General features: G+C 34.9%; 3 protein-coding genes across 3 annotated transcripts; 2 read left to right on the top strand and 1 right to left on the bottom strand.

Moving 5' to 3' along the window:
• Window positions 1-14: 14 nt before the first annotated feature.
• LOC126822351 (peptidyl-prolyl cis-trans isomerase-like 3) lies at window positions 15-4,157 on the top strand. Its single transcript, XM_050551206.1, has 6 exons — window positions 15-119; window positions 598-672; window positions 994-1,087; window positions 1,886-1,953; window positions 2,532-2,650; window positions 3,031-4,157. Exons 1-6 carry the CDS (start codon window positions 117-119, stop codon window positions 3,155-3,157), a joined length of 486 nt encoding a protein of 161 aa, XP_050407163.1. The 5' UTR covers window positions 15-116; the 3' UTR covers window positions 3,158-4,157.
• LOC130012175 (serine/threonine-protein kinase Kist-like) lies at window positions 4,128-18,169 on the bottom strand. Its single transcript, XM_056099569.1, has 11 exons — window positions 18,048-18,169; window positions 17,238-17,375; window positions 16,150-16,258; window positions 14,888-15,038; window positions 13,642-13,771; window positions 13,048-13,230; window positions 11,651-11,760; window positions 10,784-10,860; window positions 10,245-10,343; window positions 8,739-8,827; window positions 4,128-7,641 (listed from the first exon to the last, which is right to left on the bottom strand). The coding sequence occupies exons 2-11, from the start codon at window positions 17,358-17,360 to the stop codon at window positions 7,507-7,509; spliced, it is 1,206 nt and encodes a 401-aa protein (XP_055955544.1). The 5' UTR covers window positions 17,361-17,375; window positions 18,048-18,169; the 3' UTR covers window positions 4,128-7,506.
• A 1,805-nt stretch (window positions 18,170-19,974) lies between these two features.
• LOC126822355 (selenoprotein F-like) lies at window positions 19,975-24,655 on the top strand. Its single transcript, XM_050551216.1, has 4 exons — window positions 19,975-20,132; window positions 21,866-22,051; window positions 22,682-22,745; window positions 23,709-24,655. Exons 1-4 carry the CDS (start codon window positions 20,088-20,090, stop codon window positions 23,885-23,887), a joined length of 474 nt encoding a protein of 157 aa, XP_050407173.1. The 5' UTR covers window positions 19,975-20,087; the 3' UTR covers window positions 23,888-24,655.
• Window positions 24,656-27,529: the final 2,874 nt, after the last annotated feature.

Below are 27,529 nucleotides of genomic sequence, written 5' to 3'. Positions count from 1 at the left end.
ATTTGAATAAATAAGCAGCTTCCGGTTAATAAGTAAACATTCAAAAGAAAGGGCACCGGTATCAAACGTTTCTAGTGCGAATATAGTTTTGAATATTCTTAGAACAGCAACGCATAATGGTAAGTAATTTTAAATAGAACATTTTGTATGTTTTACTATTTAATTGGGCGCTATTCTACTAATGTCGATGTGGTCATTCAGTAGTACTAGACTAGAGTACGGTACTGTAGTTGTAGTGAGTGTAGTTCCATTGACTGTGTGTGTCGTGTAGGAGGGTAGTGTCAGTGTGTGTGTCCAAATGTTATTATAGCGCGTGCACGTTGGATCATAAGGTCTTTCACAGTGTCATTGAGTCAAGGGGCGTGGTTTCGATTCCCTGCTTGAATGTGACACAGAGTAAGGTAACCTGCCCAACCTCGTGAGGGTTTTCTCCCTGTGTCCTCCGTTTTGAATAAACTTGAACCATTACATATTACTGATGATTTACTCAGTTAGTCCCAAAATGACCTAGTTTGTGACATTAAACCCCATTTCTTTCCATTGACATTGTAGGATATGTATTAATGAATTTAGTAATAACTTTTTGTTTCATTTAAGTCTCTGACCCTTGATACAGATGTTGGTGAAATCAAGGTTGAGCTATTCTGCGAACAAGTTCCTAAATCGTGCCAGGTAAACAGTTTATGACTACATGTATCAGCTCCTATTCTGTCCATTAATACCCGGCTTATTTGTACGCTTTGTACAATTTTGTTAAAAAAACTTGTAATGGTGTCTTAATCTGCTAAAAAATAGGGAAAATGCAACTCGAAGATTAGGATTATGCGGCTTTGGATTATTGCCCATTTTGTTTAATTCTGTTCTAAAATTCTTTTGGGTTGTCAGTTGTCACACTATCCAAATGTGATTATGAACTACAAGAAACCGGACTATGTAATTACCAGGTAATTACAATTATGTATCATTTATGTATATTTTAATTTTATATTATAGAATTTTTTAGCACTTTGTGCCAGTGGTTATTATGATAATACAATAATTCACAGAAATATTAAAGGTTTTATGGCTCAAATGGGGGACCCTACAGGTACGTTCATGATTTAGATTTCTGTAATAAGATGCCTTTTAATAATCTGTATATTCTTTTGTAGAATGGGTGCTTGGATGGCCGAATGGTTAGCTTGTGCGCGCTGTATCATAAGACCTGTCATTGAGTCAACTGGCGTGGTTTCGAATCCTGGGTTGTACGTGACAAGGAGTAGGGTCGTCTGTCCAACCTCGTGGGTTTTCTTCGGAACCTCTGGTTTCCTCCCATTGATAAAGACCCCTACGCGCAAGCATATTATTGAAATAAAAATTAAACCATGTTAGTCCCAAAATGACCTAGTTTGTGTCAAGTGGACGTTAAACCCCATTTCTCTCTCTCTCTCTCTTTCTTGTAGAACCCATTGAATCTCATGAAAATTAAACATAGATTATGCTAGAGCTAAATCTGCCTATTGCAGGTCTTTGGTTCTGGAATGTTATATAAATAAACTATCAATTAGACTTTAATTAACATGTAAAGACCTTGATGCCACCTTATGTGTCAGATGATCACTGGATTTGAATCCGATTTGCTGCTCAACATTCATTGATGATTTAAACCAAAAAATGGATAATCGAGACTATGTTTTTTATCGTACTGACTTTAGTAATGATGATCGAAGCTAGGCCTAAAATTCAAACGCTAATATCTCGGTTCAGAGTGGAGCAATTTGGCTGTAATTTTCAGCATATTCCCTTTACATTATCTAGTTTTCACTATTATAGTGAGAACTGCCAGCTATTTATCTAATCTTATCTTCCATAAGGCCCCTTGTGAATGATTTACTTTTATTTACAGGAACGGGAAAAGGTGGTGCATCTATTTGGGGAGGAAAGTTTGAAGATGAATTTCGAGAGAGCCTTAAGGTAATATAATACAGGCCCTGAGTTTACAAAGCATACTCAACTTTCAATCACTGTTTATGAGAAATATCTTTGATCCAGAAACACAAGGATTTGCACATAGTTTCTTATTGATGTATTTGATACATTAAAACAGCAAACATTTTATAAAGGGATATATTTTAGTTAAAATAAGGCAAACAATTTAGAGTAAATTCTTAACTGAAGTCCAAGAATGTTTTGTGAACACAGGGACTGATGTAAAAAGCTGAGCACAACACACAATTGATTCAAATAAACAATAAATGAAAAACAAAGTTACGTACATGTAGCTGCTGGGGGTTTTCTTTACATCAACCTAAACAATATATACGCTAAGCCATCAAGAGACTGCATCAGACAGATCACATTGAAGAGCCCCTATATCATGTGACATTTAAAAGGGCTACTCTAAATCTGAGAAAGCTGATAAGTGGACTAAATTAAAGGGGTTATTTGTACAAAATTAACAGCCACGATTACAGTGACAGTGAAACGATTGTGTCTCGGACTGGATATTCACAGAAAAGAAATGAAACTATTTACAATTTATCTTTTTGTAGCATTCTACAAGAGGTATAGTTTCTATGGCTAACAATGGACCAGATACAAATGGATCTCAGTTTTTTATAACTTATGGTAAACAACCTCATCTTGATATGAAGTATACAGTGATAGGAAGGTATAAGTCTAGTTATTGTTAGATTTTAAATGATTTTAAAGGAGCTAAATCTCTATTCTTTGTAATGTAAATTAATGTATATAAACTGATTTACATTGAAGTTTTACAAATTTTATTGTAATTTCTAGTATGTTATGTTCAGCAAAAAACGTGAGCAATCCAAATTGAATGTTAGTCTTTTACGTGCACTGCAATGTGTTCACGGGACCTCGTTTTTTTTTTCCATCTAAACAACTAGACAGTTAGCCCCTCTGTCCTGTACCACTGACAAGGGGAAACCATGCCAGAAAATCTCATTGAACTTTCTCGGCCAACATCGGTAGCAAACCAGCAACCTTGGTTCCCACGTAGATCAAACTAATTATACTTTTCAATTGTAGGGTAATTGATGGCTTCGAAACATTGGATACCCTGGAGAAAATACCAGTGGAAGAAAAAAGTTATAGACCTCTTAATGTGGTATCTTTACATGGTGTAAAAATACATGCCAATCCATTAGCAGGATGAAATCAGTACATGATAAAAAAAAGAAAGATTATGGCAGCAGGATTTGGATGGAAATGGTGAAACTAACTTGGGTTGTTTTGCTATTTTTAGACGCCCACATTGCTTGTGGACACTCTAGAAGCTAAAGTTAATATCAAATTGACTTTAAATTTTTACACAGTGTTCAGAGTCATGGGACGGATGGGAATGGTGAAACTAACTTGGGTTGTTTTGCTATTTTAGACGCCCACATTGCTTGTGGACGCTCTAGAAGCTAAAGTTAATATCCAATCGACTTTAAATTTACACACAGTGTTCAGAGTCATGGGACGAAGAATCCTTTTGATTTTGAGTTATGACCATTTTTTAAGATATCTCCTAATTGCTTGTTACCAATGACACTGAGAAAATCCAACAGACTGAAAAAGAAACACCTATCCAGGCTGTATTTAAAGTTGTGTCACATATACACTGCTTCATTCCTATAATCTTGAATAACCAGATTATGATACCTTTAAAAACAAATATGAACAATGTTCTTGGTTGAATATCAGAACATAATTTGATGGTGTTCCTTGTTAAAAGATCTTATTGGTGCTAGTTGATTTCTTCATGACCGATGTCTTCGAATGTGTGTCTGCAGACTTACAGCAAGCTATTCATTCTTGAAGTAATTGTTAACTACATGTATCGTTATAATAACAGTGATGTTGTCATACAGTAATGTCATCTTTCATGGAAGAGTTCCCTCCCTTTTGTTCTTTATTGGAGTACTCAGGAGTTATCTCCCATATGTAGAAGTGGAATAAAGCATGGCCTATCTCGCATGTGGTTTTTATATTCAATACATTTTAATCCATGTCATCCATAGTGAACCAGAGAACTACCCCCACTGAGCAATGTGAATGGAGGTCAAAGATAAAAAATGATTTTGAGTGGCCAGGCATTTAATATTTTTTTCGACCACAAACAATAAAAAAGGAAAAGAATCAACGTTTTTCAATAAAATATTTTTTAATTCTTTTTGGTGTCATATTATTGAATTAAGTAGCAAGTGAGGTATTCGTGCAATGAAATATAAAGAAACCTAAAATAATGAAATTTGTTCCAGTATATCAGATCATCTGGGCCCTGTTTCTCGAAATCTTAACTAAAGATAAAATCTACTAAAATTTGGATTTTATCTTAGTTAAAATTTCATGAAACTGGCCCCAGCTCATTAAGAAAATCATTATTTACATGTATGAAAAGTCACAAAGTAATCTTGCCCACACAGCACTGCTGTAATCTGGAAATACCTAGTTAGTAAAGGCTTCTAATTTTCATCTAAAAAGCCAAAGTAAAATTTGGTTTATATTCAGTAGCTTAATCCTGAAACAAAACTGTTTTCCTTTGTTCTCTCAAATTTGCATTCAACAGACTTACCAGGTTTTTCCAGATTACGGGAGCAGCACTACAGTTTACTCTTATTTCTATTTCCAACTGTCAGAGATCTTTAACGTGCTGTCAATGGAATGCACAGGTTTACCATCCCAAATAACTAGACACATTTCCTTACTAGACACACTGTCCTGCATCACTGACAAAGGGAATCCTGATGGACTTTCTCGACCTACACCAAGATCAAATAAAATGAATTGGGGTTTAACAGCCTTCTGTTCTCCTCGGACTAGGCTAATGAAGACAGACATGCGCCATACAGTGTGCTATGAGGAATATTTGGCCCGGACAGTGGCGCTATGGCCTACTCTTATATCAAATTCCAACTGCCAGGGGAGCTTTTATGTGTACAGCAATGTGTACACCGGATCTCAGTTTTTTTCGACCTATCCAAACGCTTAGACAGGGGAAACCACGCCAGAAAAATCACTGAGAGAGAGAGAAATGGGGTTTAACGTCCACTCGACACAAACTGTGTCATTTCGAGACTAACATATGTCTTAATTTTATTTCAATAATTCGCTTGCGCGTAGGGGGTCTTTAGCAGTGGGAGGAAACCAGAGGACCTGGAGAAAATCCACGAGGATGGACCAATAAACACCAAATAGACATCTACTACTAGAACAAAATTTGCAGGGTTTTTTTTCTGCCCACATTAAAAATATTTGAACAATTTATACAAACAATAACAATTAAACAAGAGAAAGAACATTATAAACAGATAAAACTATTTACAAAATAACAAAAATGAACATCTTTAATAACAAACAATTGCATTGCTTTGAATAATTCATATATAAAATTACTGACCAAAGAGTCATGAAGTATGAAAAAAAAATTACAGACCCAATTTCCTAAAACATTAAACCTATCTTTCATTCTTTATACACTGTGATTAAAAATTGTCTGCTTTATCGGTAGACATAATGTGTAGGTCAAAGTCGAGCGTGAGGCATTAAAAAGCAATTGTTTAAAAAGAAACACCACAGCCAATCTTTCTTATTGAATCTTACAAACCTCGATATTCTATGGCTGAATCTATTTGTTAAAGCCAGCTCAATTTTTGTCAAGGTTGCTGAGATGTAAATAAGGTTAGGGCACGTGATTGTAGGCTAGGGTTTGGGTAAGCATTGTGGCCAGGGTTAGGGTTGGTTTAGCGGTAGCCCTGTTTACATCTTGTGACCTATGATAAAAAATCGAGTTGCCTTATCATTTAGCACTAACCATATTTCTATTTTAAAGTAGCAATTGTTTAAAAAACTCACCACATCCAATCTTTGTATGGAGTTAAAACAATATATTATGGACGTCTTCAAACTTATTTAAATGTTATGAACCTCCATCTTTCTCAAATGCAACATGTAAAAACTTTTGTTAACAGTAAGCAACTGGTCCTTATTCAAGAGTACTGAAAGTACCAGAGCTGAAACTGTTAGAATTTCTAAATTAAAATACATATTCAACAAAGATCAAAGAATGATTAATGACAATGGTTTACGTAGACTAATTGCAGCTTTTAAGTAATATACATGTATCGATGCTGCACTATAACATTAGCCGGAGTCTCAATATATTATGCAATATTTTTCTCAAGACCTTTAAATAACACAAAATAACAGATAACACTATCGCCCATCATCATGTGACCGTCATCTGCGGTAAATTATATACGATTGGCATATTGCTCATACCATTATTTGAAATAATGGTACGGCAACATTAAACATACATTATGCAAGAGCTAAATCTGCCTATTGCAGGTCTTTCTTTAGGCCTGAAATGTTATCTAAATTATTAACTAGACATTAATTAACTTGTCCAGACCATAATCAACTCTCAATGTCATCGCTAGCCTGCGATATTTACTGGATTAGGATCCGATTTGCTGTTCGACTTTCATTCATGATTAAACCATTAAATGGATAATCGAGACTATGTTTTTTATCGTACCGACTTTAGTAATGATGATCGATGCTAGGCCAAAAATCCAATCGCTAAATTCTCGATTCAGAGTGTATCAATTTGACTGAAATTTTCAGCAAATTCCCTTTACATTATCTAGTTTTTAACTATTATAGTGAGAACTGCCAGCTCTTTATCTAATCTCCCATAATGTATCTTTAAAGTATGACATCACATCTGAATTTTAAATAAAGTTACTTGAGACACACATGATAAAAAATGGCACAGTGAACACTTATCATAAAATGCATGGAAGCCAACGTAGAATATTTTATGTTATATTGCTTTTAAACTAAAATTGTTTATAATTTTAAAATATTAAATATACATGTATATGCCCTATTGCAATAATTGCAGTTAAATTTAACTACCCCTTCAACCAATCACTAAAGATTATGTATGGTTTAGTGGTCGAGACCGAGACATTAAGTAATATATTGATACTGCACGAGGCGTTAGACTACTGTTGTTTCAATATATTACACAATGTCTTTAGATTGAGACCATTAAACAACTTAAAATACAGACACTATCCCGCACTTGTTTTTCAATGAAATACATCACACGCGTCCAATATTTCATCTAGTATAGATAATGTACGCTTGGCATGTTGCCCGTACATTATTGGAAATAATGAGATGCCAACATCAAAGAATGACGTCACATCTGTATTTTAAATATACATAAGGCCAACCCAGTTAAATTCAACTACCCCTTCAACCGTTCACTAAAGATTATATCTACATAAGGCCAAACCAAATTATATTTTGGTTTTTCTGGATCAATAAATAATCCACTAAACTGTGTGCAATGTATTGTTAAAATTTTAACACTTAAATATTTTGCACCAAAGTCCTTTGTGAAGAGCAACTAAGTATGTTTTGTTTTTAAATTATTATTTTTTTTTTGTTCTGAAGAATTTGGCGGCAGAATATTTAATAGATATTCCCAAAGGATTAAAGGATTATCTAAAAGAAATTTTTGGTGTAGAAGTCAACAGGAAGAAAATATGTTGTGATGACTGTTCTATCATTGAAAGTTCTTCCATTTAATTTGGTAAAAGCAGATGCAGCATCAATATGTGACATAAAATAAACATAAACCTGAAAATATCAACAAACATCGTTCAATTTAAATATTACTAATAAATGTAGGCCTACAGCTGTAAAAATTATACAAAACTTGTCTACGATATCACCCTTGGTGGAAGTCCACATTCACCCCTACGAACCAGTGTATACAAAAAATATGGACTTATTATTTGGCTGGTTTGTAGTTTGCCCATCAGCTTAGAAATATTGGACATTAAACATGCATAATGTAAGAGCTAAATCTGCCTATTGCAGGTCTTTCTTTGGGCCTGAAACGTTACATAGACTATTAATTAGACATTCATTAATATGAAAAGACCATAAGCAGTGTCATCTTATGTATCGGATTTTTACTAGATTTGAATCCGATTTGCTGCTCAACTGATGATTTAATCCAAAAATGGATAATCAAGACTATGTTTTTTATCGTACAAACTTTAGTAATGATGATCGCAGCTAGGCCAAAATTTCAAACGCTAATATCTCGGTTTAAAGTGGAGCAATTTGGCTGAAATTTTCAGCATATTCCCTCTACATTTAGTTTTTAACTATTATAGGGAAAACTACCAGCTCTTTATCTAATATTGCAAAATGTATCTTTAGATGTACCTATACTTAATGCTCTGTCCAGGGACTGTGTAGGTATACACAGAGAATTCTAAAGGATTGGGCTGAAATCAAGCAAGGTGGAGGATGGCATTCCCAAACGGAACCTTCAGTTAACAACAAATGGGACAGTTTAAAGTCCTGAAGCACTATTGGCATTTTTTCTCTAATACCAAATTTCTCATGGCTTAATCCAAGCTAATATGTACTCAGATTAATTATTTAACATCTAGTTAAGGAAACAAAACTAATATACCAAAGGCCCATCAATAATTTTTTGCAGACAAAAAAATAGTGGGGGGCTTGGTGCATAGTGAGAAGCACAGGTCAATTAAATTTCAATTTCACATATCTTTGTAAATACTGAACGGAAATTAACCATTTCTGAACTGAGTTTCCTATCAGAGATTCATCTTTCACCGAATTGTAGTTTGCAAGTGATTCTATAGAGCTAAAATGGCACATCAGAACATTAATCTTATTGTATCTGTAATGAGTTTTACCTTATTAATGCCAGGTCCATCAGTAGGTATAATACAATCTTTTACTGGACCATATTTCTTACATTCTTCAACTATATCGTCTTTAATATCTATAATTAAATTACAGCCACCATAATTTACTGTCAACACTAGATATTTTTCTTTCTCAAACACCCATTAAACATACATTATGCAAGAGCTAAATCTGCCTATTGCAGGTATTTCTTTAGGTCTGAAATGTTATCTAAATTATTTATTAGACATTAATTAACTTATCCAGACAATAATCAATTCTTGATGCCATCATTAGCAAGTAATATACAGTGGATTTGAATACATTTTGTTATAGATAATTTAATGTAAAAATGGATAATTAAGACTTTGTTTATTGTCGTACCAACGTTAGTAATGTGAAGCAATTTGACTGAAATTTTCAGCATATTCTGTTTTCATTATCTTTTTCCAAAACTATTATATGGCAAGAACTGTGAGCTCTTTATCTAATCTTACCTAATGCCCCTTTAAGAAGTCATAATTTATTTTTAACTTCAAAGATAGATCTTGTTACCCAACACAAAATTCACTTCATATGTTAGTCTAATATCTGCCTGTATATCATTTTTATGTTCACATACTTTAAATAGCCCAAAAATTAAAATGGAGAGAGAGAAATGAGGTTTAGTGACTACAAAACACCAATCTGATTAAAACACAGATCCTATTTCGTTTCGTTTTTATAGTTCAAAATTTCGTTTTACCTGTCTTCACAACACTAGGATCTGGAAGAGTTGTTATATAACAGGCGTTCCAGTTGACTGGAGGAATTAGCAATTGAAATGGTCTGTTACGGCAAGTTCTTGACGTGCCCTGCATGGAACGGTGGGTTAACCCCTAGAAACGTCAACACTGATTGATTAATCAATGTCTGACTTTATAGGGTTTAAAAGCCGCGTGTATGACCCCTGAGGCGACCTCCCAGTACAACCTGTCAGATCTTCATGCAGTGTAGGCCATCGGAATGATAACAAAATGAAACACAAACTGGGTCTTTTCAGGACTAACATGGTACATGGAGAGAGAGAAATTGGGTTTAATGTCCACTCGACACAAACTAGGTCATTTCGGGACTAACATATGGTTCAATTTTATTTCAATAATTGGCTTGCGCGTAGGGATATTTATTGAAATGGAGAGAGCTGTATGGAGGTTCAATGGGCTACGAACGGGACTAATATGGTACAATTTTATTTCATAATTTACTTAGAAAACCCACTAGGTTAGGCAGGCGACCCTACACCTGAACAAAATATGGTATCGAAACCAGGTCATCTAAAGCATATGTGTTAAACGACACTTACCCCTCACCCGCTATGAATTAATATGGACAGCCATTTACTAAAAAACACACCTCTCACAGACATTGTCAAATACAGATTATCACACAACACATATATACAAGCCTGGACATAAAATACCTGTCACAGACTTTAAAAGACACAGGTGCCTTCCGTCAAGGTTTGCACTAACCTGACAATTCTGTTTCATTTTTTATTTCACAACCATCTAACATGTTTAATAGACGTAGGATACACGTTGGTAAAATCAACAAATCTAAAAAACCAGCATCTACAAAATATAACAAATATGTTGACGGGAAAATGGGGAAACATGGAATTAATATAAGAAATATTTGGAGGGAAATATTAGGTGGGAGGTGGGATTTATAAAATATTTTCGCTGGAAAATTATTAAAATTTTTGGGGAATATTTTTTGGGTAAAATATTATAAATATTTTTGGGTAAAATATTATAAATATTTTTGGGTAAAATATTATAAATATTTTTTGTGTAAAATATTAGAAATCTTTTTTGGGTAAAATATTAGAAATCTTTTTTGGGTAAAATATTAGAAATCTTTTTTGGGGGAAAATATTAAAAAAATTTTTGTCAACAAAATATAATATACTTTAGGGGAAAAAATATTATAAAAGCTTTGGCCGTCAAATCTTGCAAGTGAGAAATTTAATTATTGACAAACAAATATAGATAACTTGTTAACGACTTACTAAGTGATGTTAAAGTGTGTATCTGTTGTAAGACATCTGAACAAGTTGGTCGTCTGCTAATTTGACACTGAAGACACCTGTACAAAGTTAAAGATTAAAGTTAGGACACATGTATAGTATGGAAGGGTATCGCTGCCAATATTAAATGCTCTGCTAAAATATTAAAGTTAGGACACATGTATAATACATAGTAATTATTGTAATTATTAACTTTATTTTGCATCTGGAGTCACGGTGGCTAGGTGGGTAAGACGCTGGCTCGCTAGTCTGGAGATCGGGTGTTCGATTCCTACAGTGGCTGAGAAAGTTCATCAGGATTTTCCAACGTGGTGTGGTAACCCCTTGTCAGTGGTACGAAAGTTGTATGAAAGAAAGACCACACACAGACTTAGCAAATGAAATGAAATGAATTGGGGTTTAACCTCCTACTGTTCTGCTCCTATATAACCTGGGCTAATGAAGACGGGCATACGCCATACAGTGTGCTATGAGGGAAATTTTGCCCGGGCAGCGGTGCTACGGCATACTCTTATATCGAATTCCAACTGCCAAGGGATCTTTTACGTGCACACCAATGTGTACACGGGACCTTGGTTTTTCGTCCCATCCGAACGACTGGACAGCTCTCCTTGTCAGACCCTCCCTCCTGCTTCACTGAAAAAGGGAAACCACGCCGGAAAATCTGAATGGACTTTCTCGGCCAATGCAGGGATCGAACACCTGACCTCCAGGCTAGCGAGTCAGCGTCTTACCCACTTAGCCACGTGATCCCCCACACAGACTTAGCGGTAATATCACAAAAACATAACATAACAAAATTTGGTTGAGTGTGAGGCATAAAAACATTGATGTTAAGATTATACTTACTGTGTCACTATCTCTTTTAGTTTTTCAAGTAGATTATTTTGGTCATGCCATGTTGTTTGTTGAAATAATTTTTCAACAATTGCTGTATTTTCACATTTATTTTCGTCACCCTGTAGAAAACAGTGAAACTAAGTTAAACAATAGCACTGTATAAGAGAGAGACAGAAATGGGGATTAACATCCACTTAACGCAAACTAGCTCATTTCGAGACTAACATATGGTTCAGTCTTATTTTAATAATTCACGGACGCGTAGTGGTCTTTAGCAGTAGGAGGAAGCCGGAGGACCTGAAGAAAACCCACAAGGTTGAACAGGCAACCCTACTCCTTGTCACATACAAGTAGGGAATCGAAACCACACCAGTTGACTCAATGACAGACCTTACGATCTAACATGCACAATTTTACCCATCCAGCCACCCAACTCCCTGGCACTGTATACAAATACCAATAATAAACACAGACATTCTGTGTGCATCACTTTAAACATACATTATGCAAGAGCTAAATCTGTCTATTGTAGGTCTTTCTTTAGGCCTGAAATGTTATCTAAATTATTAATTTGACATTAATTAACCTATCCAGACCATAATCACTTCTAGATGGCAGCGCTAGCCCGCGATCTTTAGTGGATTATGAGCCGAATTACTGCATAACTTTCCTTCACGATTTAACAATTAAATGGATAATCGAGACTATGCTGTTTATCGTACTGACTTTAGTAATGATGATCAAGGCTAGGCGGAAATTTCAAACGCTTAGTTCTCGGTTCATAGTGGTGAGAACTGCCAACTCGTTATCGAATCTCCCATAATGTATCTTTAAATATACAGTGGTAAATCTAAGAGAAGTACAAATGACTTTAGCCCAACACCAGCACAATTCACAAGGAAATATCACATACTGGATATAGTTATACAAGTTGGGGTTTTTTTTCTTATGAACCTTTACATAAAATATCTTTGATAAAGATTCCTGAGAGTACGATTAGGTCTAATCAGTGTCTAAAAGTGTGTTTAATTATCCAGATTCGAGTCACAGTCACAAACAATTTTACCAATTTGATTTTAAAGAGAGAGAGAGAGAGACAGAGAGAGAGAGAGACAGAGAGAGTTTAATGTCCACTCAACGTAGAGCGTAGGGGTTTCTAGCAGTGGGAGGAAACCAGAGGATGCGGAAAGGCAACCCTACTCCTTGTTACATACAACCCGGGGATTTCAAAGAGAAGACGAACATGCTCATTTGTTGACTTCCAATTTGAATCCACAGATTTGTATTTGAAAATCAAACAGAACAGATAATGAATCTGGATTCGAATCATGACAATTAAAACTCTTTCAGTGGTTTTTACTCTTTGGCCATTTTTCATAATTTATAAGAATATATTAATACCATACCTGGCAGCCAGCACATAAACCTTGTATTTTACGATAGTCCGTTAGTTTATGTTCTGATACAAGATACAAGGCTAAAACACCCAGACTCCAGATATCAATAGCTGTACTTGGTACATTGCCTGGTTGATTGGGACAAACAACTTCTGGTGCTCGATAACTTGAACTTTGAACAAGCCCAATCTCCTAAAATATCAATAATGGTAAGTTCAGATATATTATGTATAAAGCTGTCAGGTAAATTTACCAGGCAGACATTTTCAGCATTGGCCTTAAATTGTCTGACAAAAATTTTTCAAATGAAAGCTCAATTGTTTTGAATAATTATCTAGTTTATCTTTACAACTGTAAAAGAAGTGAGTTGTATCCAGCATTTAAGAGGATTTTGCTAACAATCCAAGGATCCAATTCGGCAGATCAGGTCTTTTAATTCAACGAAAATAATCCAAAATATCTATTAAACTTTCTACCTAATTTCGTTTATAGAGTCCTCAAAATTAAAGAACAAAATTCCAAAATAACTTACTATTAAACTTTCTAGCTATTTTCATTTATAGAGTTATCAAAATTAATGAACAAAATTCTAAAATAACTTACTTTATCGAGTATATTGAATGAAAGACCAAAATCAATCAATTTAAAAGTGCCAGACTTAGGACTCCATTGTATATTATCAGGTTTCAAATCAGCGTGAACAAAACCACATAAATGGAGAGCAGACAACCCTCTGGAAACATAATTATACATGTAAATACATTTTAAAATATTGGATTGAAAAACTTGCTGAAATGCTAACAGATATCAACAGATAGATGTTTATTGCATCAAAACGTCCATTAAGGACACCATTTATACAAGTAAATGTACATTATCGTCACGTTTCTGGCGAACCGACGAACCGACGAATCTGATATATTTAAGTATTGAGAATTATGCATTTGAAATTTGCATTCTGGTGTTATCTCTGTAGCCATCAATAATAACATTTATGTAAATGGTGTTCGGTGTCCTGATGTACATGTATGAAATATTAAATCATAAATAAATGTTAATATTTGATGTCCATAGATATAACAACAGAACACAAATTTCAAACACATAATTCTAAATACTTAAATATATCAGATTCGTCGGTTCGACAAATTTAAACAGAATTAATCACATAGATTACACAGAAAACATGTACGTGTACATACAAGTAATACATTGATAGGGGACATGTTGATGATACAAACACAATAATACATTTCAAGAAATTCATATAATACTAATATGTGCATGTATATTTCATTAGTTTCATAGTTTAAACTTATTTTATTGCATCGACATTTCAATGTACCATACAAAAAGATTAAACAAAAATTCTCCGTTCATGAAGACACAAGTGTGCTCATACCTTGAATTCTTATATGTGGCAGTGTCAGAAGTTATGAATATATACAGAAACATAAAGGACGTAGCTAGCTCTTACTCATTATACTATACCAACATTCACACAAAGTTGTATATTGTCGTCGCCACTTTCCAACACTATGTGTACATGGGACATCAGTATTTAATACTATCCAAACAGTTAGATGCATTTCCGTTTCAGATGGGAGCCATGGTGGCTCAGCGGGTATGACGTTGGCTCGCTAAACTTGAGGTCGCATGTTCGATACCTGTATTGGTCGAGAAAGTTCAGGCCAGAAGGCCTGGCAAGGAACAACGTATAATTGTTTGTCAGATGGGACAGAAAACCAAGGTAAGGTGTAAACATTGGAGTTTAAGTTGAGTGGACGTTAAACCACATTTCTCTTTCTCTCTTTAATAAATTTTATTCTAACTGATAAATTTCCCTTACCTGGCTACATCGTTTATTATTTTGTGAATGATAAACAGAGAAGGATGACTCTGTTGTTTAGCTGTATATATAATCACTGATAAACTTGGCTGTAAATATTCATCAATAAGCACCTGTTGGTTACCATAACAACAACTTTCTAACATTCTAACTGAAATTCATATAACGGTTGTAATAATGAAAGTAAAACTTGTATCATTTCAACAACTAGCAGCCTACCTTTCTGCATCAATACACCTAAAGAAGACGGGTGTTGTGCTATGAGAGAAATTTTACCCAGATAATGGCCCTACGATCTATTCTTATTTCAAATTCAAAATGTCATGAGTTCTTTTACATGCTCGCCAACATGTCACGAGACCCTGGTATCTCATACCAAACTGATATAATTTTGAAAAGAATGTCTTATGTCACATTCTAGCAAACACAATATTCGCTTTCCTTTAAAAGGCTAGCACATGTAAATAATGACTACCTGAAAAAATTAAAGAAAAGTTATGTTTTAGCTCATTTTCGAAACCGTCCAAAATTACTGCTCCCAAGAGAGCCTCAAACCATTCAAGTCACAGAGCTTATAGGCACTTTTGGGGGGTTGGATGGCCGAATGGTTAGCACGTGTGTGCTGTATCATAAGGCCTGTCATTGAGTACACTGGCATGGTTTTGAATCCCCGGTTGTACGTGACAAGGAGTAGGGTCGCCTGTCCAACCTCGTGGGTTTTCTCCGAGTCCTCCGGTTTCCTCCTACTGCTAAAGACCCCTATGCGCAAGCGAATTATTGAAATAAAATTAAACCATATGTTAGTCCCGAAATGACCTAGTTTGTGTCGAGTGGATGTTAAACCCCATTTCTCTCTCTCTCTCTTATAGGCACTTTTATCGACGACTGATTAGATATAGTGATTTGCATTTAATCAGATTGCGAATTTATCGATACCAATTTCTGAAGCAATTACCCCAAATCACCAACTGACCTCAATTTGATCGGGTGATCACATGTTTTTTTTCATCTATGTCCCACCACAAGAACTGTTACAGCTAATCAGCACATTTAACGAACACGGCAAAGTACTTTGAAATCGACTATACTGTCACATGACATCGCCACTAAATTCAAATCGATTTGGCAAGTCGATAAAAACACCTAATATTTGGTCCTTCAATAGTCCACAAGTGTCACAGCTGATTTGAGAAACAAGAGCGAGCAGCAGTTTTGGGCAGGTTCAGGAAGTCCAAGAGATCAAGGAATAAGCTGATACCTACCAAGTTGAGTCACTTCTCCACATTTTTCATGAACTATCTTCAATAAGAGAAATTCTCTTTGATGGGCACAATTAAACTTTAGACCTTCATTATAAACTTTTATAGCTACCTGGAAAAGACAAAATATTATCTGTATGTTTTGTATGCATTCTGAAATTGGCATTGAGATAGCAAACCCTTTTCTTATCATATCTAGTTAGCCTGATAATGTTGTTTGCTTGATAATGTTGAGAGAGAGAGAGAGAGAGAGAGAGAGAGAGAGAGAGAGGCTTTAACATCCATTCGACACAAACTAGGTCATTTCCGGACTAACACGTGGTTCAATTTTATTTCAATAATTCACTTGTGCATAGGGGTCTTTAGCAGTGGGAGGAAACCGGAGGACCCGGAGAAAACCTGCGAGGTTGAACAGGCTGCCATACTCCTTGTCACGTACAACCGGGGAATCGAAACCACACAAGTTGACTCAATGACAGACCTTATGATACAGCGCGCACACGCTAACCATTCAGCCATCCAACCCCTTTGATAACGTTGAGAGAACACTCTTCGAAGAGTCGCCTTAAATACATCAGTAGATGTTTTCCATAAGTATGTGTTTGGTTTTTTTTACTTTATTCCGTTGCTAAATGCAGATTAATATCTAGAGATGAATGAATGAAATGGGGTTTAACGGTCTACTGTTCTGCTCTGACTGGGCTAATGAAGACGGGCATACACCATACAGTGTGCTATGAGGGATATTTTGCCTGGGCAGCGGCACTATGGCCTACTCTTATATCGAATTCCAACTGCCAAGGGATCTTTTATGTGCATGCCAATGTATATACACGAGACCTCGGTTTTTTGTCCCATCCAAACGACTAGACAATTATATTATCCAACGAAAAGCTTCATTTGTTCCATAGGATTTTAATGGTGTTCTTACTTTTGCCTTAATGAAAAATCTCACTAAGAAAGTAAAATTTCCATAGGAACTTTGTACTGTCAAGAGCTGTAGGTAGAGTGTTCACAAGAAATTTTGTACAGAATATAGACATTGTGTCACATGATGAATCTGTGGATAAAAACAACTAATAATCTGTTACCTGTGATTTAGAAACCACATCCAGTCCTTCATATACCTGACAACATCTTCCAGATCCAATTTTTTTAATGATTTTCCATGTCCCACCATGCTGGTTACCTATCAAAGAACCTTCTTCAAGCATTCATGAATGGAATGGCTAAAAAATACAGATTGTCATTTTATAGCATGATTTTCCAGATTTGATGACAGGGGCAACAAATAAACAAAAAAAATCATAATGGTAGGTATAATACACAACTTTTGATGCAGATTATTTATACATATTGTTGTTGTATGATATTATAGTCTATAGAGGTGGCACTGGTTGACTCACAACTAAACTAGAATGTTCCAGGTTCAAAAACTGACGTCGGGTGAGAAGCTTAATCAGAATTTTTAAAACCCTGTTCCCTTTTTATCACGGGCAGGGTCTGCAGGGCTTACATTAAGGAAAGTAGCCTAGTATTGCCTATTTGTTTGGCTGGGACTTCAATACTTCAATATTGAGGCCACAGCTAAATGTGAACACTGGGTAAAGTGACAGCTACATTTTTTTAAAGAGTAAGCGGAAATGCTGCCATCCAAGCAAAATTATGATTGTCTTGGCTTTATTCTGTTCGTGTTGGCCTAAGATAAAATTAAATATGGTTTAGAAAAGATGGCTTAATGTCAATGAGAGCAATCTTTTGGGATATAATTATAATAATAGCGCTATTAAACGATCACTAATTCATTATGGCATTCATAAGCATTCCGCAATTTAACATCAGTTTTAGCCTGAACTTTAGCTCCTTGAATATATTCAAACATTTTATTAAACAAAACTAACAGAATTATACTGTTAATAGTTTCTACAAGTAGTTGGATTGTCCTGATGTACGAGAGTACAAACTCTGCAGCCAGTTATCTTTCCAGGGTACCCGGACCACTCGGACCAAAGACCACTCGGACCAAGACCAGTCGGACCAAAATGGAGACCACTCGGACCAAAACGGAGACCACTCGGACCAACCCAAAAGACCACTCGGACCAATCAATTTATGTTGGAAGACCACTCGGAACAATATTTATGTTGCCGCTCGGACCAATCAATTTATGTTGGAAGACCAACCGGACCAATATTTTTGTTGCCTATCGGACCAATCAATTCATAATGGAAGACCACTCGGACCAATACTTGCCTCTCGGACCAATCAATTTATGTTTGAAGACCACTCGGACCAATATTTATGTTGCCTCTCGGGCCAACCGAAAGGATCGCTTCTCGATCCAATTATTCACTTAAATAAAATACAGATTTTAAATTAAATAAATATTATTTATTAAAAAATAACAATACAAAGAAGCGAATAATTTATAGGTGAATCTATACATAAATTTAGAAATGTCCCCCTTCCTTACATATTTATTACATCAACAATTTATAAAATATTTATTACATCAACAATTTATTAAAAAAATTTTTTTTTTTTTTTAGTTTTTGATATGCCTGTGACATGTCTAGTGACCTATTCGCTGGGACCGTAAATTAAACCACATTTCTTTAATAGTTGGCTTGTGCTGATTGCTTCTTCATTGTATAGTTTCCAAATCGCAAAAAGTTTTCCCTGTATTGAACGGGTCTGTTTTTTTTGGGGTGTCTTTTTAATTTTCCTTCGGATATCATTTTCATCTGTTGGGGCAGTTGGCTGGCTTTTTTGTTAGTAGGCTTGTCAACAAATAAAATTGTAGATTTCATTTTTTAGTTTCCTGGTTGACGACATCGTTGTTGTCCTGACGAAATTGGCCACACAGTATTTTCTATCTAATTTGTTCGTTGTCGACCTTTTCCTCCAGTTTTGTAAAAGCCGGCAAAATATGCTCCGATGACAAAAATGGCAAGGTAAGGAACTTTCTGAAGAACTTATAAATTTACTAATGTGACACAGTACAGCCTCGCGCCTTGGTCGAACTAAAGTATCGTAAACAATACACATATCGGACATTTTGACAAATGATAATGAAATATACATTCTACATGTTTATATACAATTTAAACTCTTGGACATTACTCCAATCACACCAATTAAAAATGAATCAATTTTCTTTCATGTGCTTCATCTACTTTATTACCTTGTAACATGGATGAGTACATTATCAACACATACTAATGTATTAATCACTACTCATTTATCGTTGTTTTGTTAATTAATCCTCTTTGATGTGTTTCATTATGATCAAATACCACGTATAAGTACATAACACTTATAATTTTCATATTAAAACAAACACAATTTTTTAGCGATCCGAGTAGTCATATTAAAACAAACACAATTTATTAAAACAACAATTTATTAGCGATCCGAGTAGTCATATTAAAACAAACACAATTTATTAAAACAATAATTTATTAGCGATCCGAGTATATAGTCATATTAAAACAAACACAATTTATTAAAACAAAACTTTATTATTGGTCCGAGTGGTCTTTTTGTTTGGTCCGAGTAGTCTTTTTGTATGGTCCGAGTAGTCTTTTAGTTTGGTCCGAGTGGTCTATCAATTGGTCCGAGTAGTCTTGGTACGAGTGGTCTTTGGTCCGAGTGGTCATGCATTCCTTTCCAGATGGCGCTACGCTTTGGTAATCGATTTATTCGGAAGGAACTCTAAATATGACGTCAATGTAAATAATACTATTTCTATTAATAGCATCTCTTTATCTTTGAATTCACTAATGCGCAATACAATATAACATTTACAATGATCTTAACAAATTAAACATTATAAAGCGGAAGTGATGGCAATTTCTTTAAAAACAAAAAGAGACATGACAATCCATAGCTAATCGGGAATTGATTTTGAAAGAGCTGGGTATTCGAGCACTATAAGCAGCATGGCGGACCTGAATGGTTTGCTTTCGCTGTTCTCCTTATTCTTGGTAAATATATAGTTATAATATTATAACATTGGTTCAATATTGTGGTTTTAAGAACTAACCAATGCGTGTTTGGTAGCTCTGTTATAATTTATGTCGATTATGGTTTAGAATTTTTTTATTTGGCAAGATAGAAAAACTTTTCGTCGGTTTGTTGTCATTTTGACACGAGCTTGATTTTGATTGGTCAAGGTCCGAAATTTTAATTGTATAATATTATATACATGCACATAATGATGTTGAGATTTGATTAATCTCATCCAGTAATATTTACGAAGCAAAAGCTCTTACTCAGTATTATCCGTAATATTCGAAATTAAAAACACGAATTAGAATATATTGTTAATTGATTACATTATATCATATTCATTTCGGTCTCACGTCATTTCGGACTTACGACATTTCGAACTCCAAAAAATATGGCCTCAACGTTTCAGACTCAGGCAGGAGACATTTCGGACTAGTGTAGGTGACGTTTCGGACTTGGGAATAAGTTGAAAGGAAAGGTTGAACACAACTGTCAAATCATAGATAGCAGTACCAATCGATAAATTGGTGCGTGCACAAAGAAAACTCATTTTGGAAAATATTAGAAATGGCAACAATCAAAGTGGGATAATTAAAGCTGATTAACCGATAATCCCTATGTTATTGTAGTATGTGCAAAGAAACCTTACAACAGTTCTTTAGTGGACAAGGAAAAATGTGAGTTGTCAATCGGTGATAATTGCGGCTGCGTGTTGATTCGATTATTCCGACTCACGTAAAAGACATTTAGGCTTTCAGAATTATACAAACATTAGCAGTATGTATTACTAAATATACACAAATTTTCAACAATATTTTATTGTCAAGTTCAATACTTGCCGATGAATGAAACAAAACAAAATAGAACAAGCATTGCAAAATCAGTGTTATCTTTTTATTAGCGGTCACAAGAATTGCCGATCAATTAAATAAAACAAAACGACTATCGGACTCAACATAAAACGAAAAGAAAAAACCCCAGCTATAACAAATATATCACACAAATTTTCAACAGTCTTTTAATTATTCATCTGAGTCCGCAACATAGCCAGACCGAATCCGAAAAGTCGTCAAGTAAGTCCGAAAGGTCGTCGATGTTGAGTCAGAAATGACGCGGGACCGAAATGACTTGCTACCTTGTTAATTAAGCCAAACATGTCATATGCACATTTACATTTAATTTCTTGTGTCCATTGAATTGACTCAATAACTGGATATATAATAGTGCCATTTGATAACAGTTGATTAAATAGACATTATGGGAGATCTTTACACTTGCCTATAGCCTAGATTAACAGGCATTTTGCTTGCTTCAAATGTTATATAAATTATTATTTATGCACATGATCAGCTTTCATGTAGTTGTGGAGGTACTCGGACCAAAGACCACTCAGACCAAGACCAGTCAGACCAAAAAAAAAGACCAGTGGTCATGGAACCAGTTGTGGAGTGCATTAGACAATGCCTGCCGTATTACATTTGTATCTGCATTACTAGTAAATTAGACGCTAATATAGCCATAGACTGCCAATAAGGACTGACAAGCAAGACTTGGTTTATTATCACAGGAATGGTAATGTACTTGACAATCAAGCATATGAACTGTGGGCAGAGTTTCCACCTGCCAATTGTGGGTAATAAATTATTATTTTTTGGCTAATGTAAGCTTATGACCTTGATTAAAGCCAGTTCTTGTGGATTTATTCCAGGTGTATGTAGGAGAGGCAGTTGGGGGTACTAACAGTTTATTTACCGTAGAAGATTGTCGTGCATTAGGATTCGCTCCATCGCTATCCTGTGCTTCTTGCGATGAGTTAGATAAATTTAAACTTGGCGCTATAAAAGATGACTGTCAACAATGTTGTCAGAGTGATGAGACTCAAGATCCTTTACAAGTAAGTTGCATTAGGATTGAATACAGGGATGATAAATGACTAGTTTGCTATAATTTGTTTAAACTTTAGTACTGTGAGGTAGCTGATCACATCCAATCCATATCCATCAGAACTTAGTGAGTCCCATGTGTTAGCTATTCATATATCAAATAAAACCCTAACCACTTTCGGGAGCCACAGTGACTAAGTGGGTAAGTTGCTGGCTAACTAGCCTGGAGGTCGAGTGTTCAATCCCTGCATTGGCCGAGAAATTTCATCCAAATTTTCCGGCGTGATTCCCCGTTTCCAGTGGTGCAGGACAGCTGGCTAGACATTTTGATGGGATGAAAAACCAAGGTCCCGTGTATACATTGGTGTGCACGTAAAAAATCCCTTAGAATTTGATATAAGAATAGGCTATAGTGCCGCTGCCCAAGCAAAATTTCCCTCATAGCACACTCTATGGCTTATGCCCGTCTTCATTAGCACAGTTTAGGAGCAGGACGCTGAACTCCATTTAATTTCCTAACATCTTTCTATGAAAGAATATAATATTATTGACAGTTTTTTTCTGTTTCAAAACATGAATGAACAGGTGTATAATATAACTGACACATATACAGATTATAGAATTATTATTTTCTATTCCAGTTACTGCCTTATGCAGAACTAATTGTATGTAGCTGAAAATTGGGAAGGTTTCCACAGGTTCAAGGTAAACAACATTTTTAAAATCTCATTTAAATCGTCAAGCAACATGGGTGAATGAGACAGTATTACATCAAAACTGTCCAGCGGGGGTGGATGACCGAATGGTTAGAATCTGCCAGGTTTGTCATTGAGTCAACTGGCGTGGTTTTGATTCCCCGGTTGTATGTGCCAAGGAGTAGGGTTGCTTGTTCAACCTTGTGGGTTTTCTCCAGATCCTCCGGTTTCCTCCCACGGCTAAAGACCCCTACGCGCAAGCGGATTATTGAAATAAAGTTGAACCATGTGTTAGTCCCGAAATGTCCTAGTTTGTGTTGAGTGGATTTAAGCTCTCTCTCATCAAAACTGTTCAGCTTAAAAGACAGACCCTATTTCGGTTTGTTGATTGGTAAATCGAATGACTGACACCATTGGCTCAAAAGCTGCTCATATGACCCCTCACTCGACCTCCCACTACATGTACATAAAGTGTAACAACCAAAAAACATTTTGTCACAGGATTCGAAAACATATAAATTATAATACCGTGTGTAAAAATAAAAACCTGCTTAGCCATCAGAATGTTTATAATATTGTTAAAAAGTATTCATTACACAAGCTGCAGTTTTGTTCTAATATTCTTTATTAGAATAATTCTAACATTTATATAGTGCAAAATTTCAAACTTAAATCAGCTCTGTGCATGGTATTAAATCAGTCTATTACTGGTACTCTGTAAAAATAATCCTTTAGTGGCATTTAGCGATTGGAAACATAACAGAACTAACATGTCAATGGGACAATAATCACTAGTTTATTATACTCAAGCACGACGTTTCAAAAAGTATTCTCTTATCGTTACCAAGCACAATAATAACGATAAGAGAATACTTAGGAAAATCTGATGAGGGAGGGATTTAGGTTTTTAATTTTGGGTTTGGCCTCAGATTTTCTTTATTTGAATTAAATTAAATGTTTGGTTTTGTTTCAGCTTTCGTGAAGAGTGATCGTCCAAATCAGTTTCCAGGATTAAAAATAAAATATGTCCGAGGTGCTGATCCCATTATTAAATTAATGGATGAAAATTATCAAGTCAAGGAGACACTCGGAATTGAAAAGTGGAACACAGACTCTGTGGAGGCCTTCTTCCATGAACGACTACGAAAATAATTTAAGTTCTGATTGAAAGATCAGATGAAGAATGCTGAGATATTGCTGAAAATCTCATGATGAAGAGAGATTAAAAGTTATTTTCATAATTTTATCACGCTCATCTACGATTTTTTCTGATGAAATTCTCTATGATTGTTTTACTGTAAACCGTAAAAGGGCATGTAAGACTTGATGTTTGTGAATTGCTTCAGACTGCTCTACCAGTTTTTTTCTCAAAATTATGTATATGGTGCAGGAAAATTCATTTGAAGTTAAATCATATTCGAAAATTTTATAAAACTATTTATTGTCATATGTATGTATTTCATTTAATGTAGAAAATACTTAAAGATACATTATGGGAGATTAGATAAAGAGCTGGCAGTTCTCACTATAATAGTTAAAAACTAGATAATGTAAGGCAATTGCTGAAAATTTCAGTCAAATTGATATACTCTGAACCGAGAATAAAGCGATTGAAATTTCAACCTAGCCTCGATCATATTACTAAAGTAGGTACGATAAAAAAACATAGTCTCGATTATCCATTTCATGATTAAAACGTATCAAAGATAAGCAGCAAATCGGATCCTAATCCAATAAAGATCGCAGGCTAGAGTTGACATCGAGAGTTGATTATGGTCTGGATAATGTCTAATTAATAATTTAGATAACATTTCAAGCCTAAAGAAAGACCTGTAATAGGCAGATTTAGCTCTTGCATAATGTATGTTTAAAATGACTAGAAATGTTTGATTTCAATCATGAATAAAATTGTTGATTTCATTGTTTTTCACATAATAAACACAAAAAACATAATATTGGGGTGTATAGGCCATAAGATGGCCTGGATTGTTTATGACAATGAGAAGAGCTAATTAAAAACAGCCATCTTCCATTTCACTCCATCTCAGAATTACATCTAGGATCAAAGCCTTTTATTAATCAAGGGAAGTAACTCAATTAACACAAAGAATTCAAGAAGGCTTCAGACCACTATTCCTTAATAATATGAATAAGTTGGTTTAGTAAAGGAGTATATGACAATATGGAACACAATGACTATTTTAATTAAAGCAAAATTTTGTTGGGGGTTCTCTCAGCGTTTTCAAACAAATGATGATTTCATGTGTATTTCACATGTTGATTTGTTTTGTGGGTCGGCAGCCTGGCTTCATTGAAAGTTTCTGTCTATTGAAAAAAAACAGTTTTCAAAATTTTACATCGATGTAGATAAAGCTCAGGTTGAGTTCTTTCCCCTGTTGATAAAGGGTTGTACGTTACAAGGAGTAGGGTCGCATGTCCAATATCGTGGGTTTCCTCCCACTGCTAAAGACCCTTGCGCGCAAGCGAATTATTGAAATAAAATTGATCCTTATGTTAGTCCTGATATGACCTAGTTTGTGTCGAGTGGACGTTAAACCCGATTTCTCCCTCTCTCTCTGATTGCAATGTCTGTGTAGTTTGTTTGTCTTGTCTGCAGGTCTGTCTTCTGGGTTTTATTTGTGTGTGGTGCGGCCCTTCTTCCTCTTAATATTAAAAAGGTTCTTCTCGGATCAATGTTTACTTGAAATGCATTTATTAGCATCACAAAGAACAACAGAAATAATTACTTGAACTTGAAGACAAGGAAAGTCTTAGTCATTTTGAAGGGACCAAATACCGGGCTCCTTCCAGTTATACATTGACGGCGCCAAGCCCTTAAATCTGGTCTGCCCTCTGTATGCCCCCTCCCCAATAAATTTAAAAAATGAAATAAATTTTTTGTTATATGTTTCGGTATAGGTTCAACGTGGCGAGAATATTCATTCTCTTTGATTCACTCACTCTGTTCGTTTGACACCTCCCTTTCTGGTCGATAAACTAGTTAATTGACGACAAACCGCATTTCCGGCAGTCTATTTCTCAAAATTTCGTGGCGAGAACATTCATTCACTTTTATTCACTCACTCTGTTTGACACTTTCCTCTCAGGTCGGATAAACTAGTAACCAGGCGACAGGAGGTATCTGGTCAGCTCTATTTGAAATAAATATTACCGTATTTGAGCGAGGCTAGTGGCCAAACAGTAGATAACAAACCTCATCTCTGTGTTTCGAGATAAGAGATGGTGCTATATAGTCCCACGTTGCAAAGCCCAACGCAAATCACATATCGGACCTCAGTAAGCAAAACTGACAATATTTTTCATCAAAACAACGATTGATTATTGTTATTTATAATATTTCTGCCACATCCAACTACAATTAAGCATTTATCACCCAATAATACATTCTACAGTAGATATCGCTTGTGTGATATATTTCATAATCTACTGCGATATCGCTTTACATGAATTTGATTGGTCAGTTGAAAAGGAACTACTTTTTTTATTTTCACAGAACAGTTCATTTCTTATAAAAAGTAACTTTTTAAAAATTAAAAATGAACTATTGTTATTCAATTGACCTTGATGGAAACACTGGGTCAATATAAAGGACTTTGCAATGGTTGAATTGCTGTCAAAAAGTGATGTATCACTACGCCGTAATGTTCAGTAAAAGTGAAATTTACAGCAAATAATTATATTTATCTATTTGTGCGTGTAAGAAGGGATTGGGTGATAAATAAAATCTCCTACTCGTCTTTTTTGATATCAAAAAATATCAACACTCGTCTTTTGTTACTTTATCAACTTGTGTTGATATTTTTTGATATCAAAAAAGACTGGTAGGAGATTCTCTATATAATCCTACCTGAAACAGGTATAAATCATCGTATTTAAAATCGAGGCGTTAAGACGTTACTAGGAACACCATTTTTAAACGGGAGATGTATGGCGGTGTATGTCGGATAAAAACAACTTGATTAATCTAAACGCGAATATTTGGAGATAGGCGATAGTTGTGCCACTAGATTGGCCTCTGTAAGTTTAATTGGTCATAATTGTATGAAATTATCTTATTATTAAGATGTTACATGGATTAATAAAGAAATTGAGTTTGCCACTGGAGCTAAAGGCACCCAATAGTAGCTAAAAACAAGCACATCAACGTTTTTAGCCAAGTTCTCGTAGCTAGCCAAACAGCACCCGAACATCTAAACACTTTATTCCACCATTTTATGACACTATTTATTCAATAAATATTTACACAGTACAAAGATGTAACATTTAATTATTACCTCTAGTAACAAGCTGGAGCTTACATAAACTTAAAACACATTTATTTAATCAGGCTTTTAACTGAACCTGTATACAATCGTCCATAATCTTGTTGTTTATTTATGATTATATTGTCACTTTGTAAAGTACTATAAATATGTTGTAATAATAATAATCAATAATAATAATAAACCCATTTCCCGTGCGTAAGAAATTATTTACAAAAATATATTTACATTAAAACCATATTATTATGTAAAGGTTTTTAAAAATTACAAAGTATAGCCTATCCCATGTTGTGTTGAATTAATCATCGATTATACAAGAGCTAAAACTGGTAGCTTAAGGGTGTGGCTAACTGGGGCAACAATACCTAGCACTATATAACCGAAAATCGTTATTGTTTCTTAGATTATTCTGAATTTATGACAAATAATTTTTTCTTTTACCTTCACGTTTAACGATAATTATTGTAATTTCACAAAAAAACATCTAAAATTAAAAGACGACAGATAGGTT

This window comes from Patella vulgata, chromosome 1 (assembly GCF_932274485.2).
Source record: "Patella vulgata chromosome 1, xgPatVulg1.2, whole genome shotgun sequence".
Taxonomy (NCBI): Eukaryota; Metazoa; Mollusca; class Gastropoda; family Patellidae; genus Patella; species Patella vulgata.
This window is presented reverse-complemented; position numbering and strand designations above follow the sequence as displayed.

What these genes read in the sequence shown, in the direction of transcription:
- LOC126822351 (XM_050551206.1), top strand. An exon ending in AAGTTCCTAAATCGTGCCAG is followed by an intron (nt 673 to 993) that starts GTAAACAGTTTA and finishes TTTATATTATAG; the next exon opens with AATTTTTTAGCACTTTGTGC. An exon ending in AATTTCGAGAGAGCCTTAAG is followed by an intron (nt 1,954 to 2,531) that starts GTAATATAATAC and finishes ATCTTTTTGTAG; the next exon opens with CATTCTACAAGAGGTATAGT.
- LOC130012175 (XM_056099569.1), bottom strand. Translation starts at nt 17,360, where the DNA reads ATGCTTGAAGAAGGTTCTTTGATAGGTAACCAGCATGGTGGGACATGG. An exon ending in ATAATAAACGATGTAGCCAG is followed by an intron (nt 13,772 to 14,887) that starts GTAAGGGAAATT and finishes TTATGTTTCCAG; the next exon opens with AGGGTTGTCTGCTCTCCATT. An exon ending in GTTTATGTGCTGGCTGCCAG is followed by an intron (nt 11,761 to 13,047) that starts GTATGGTATTAA and finishes TGTTTTCTACAG; the next exon opens with GGTGACGAAAATAAATGTGA.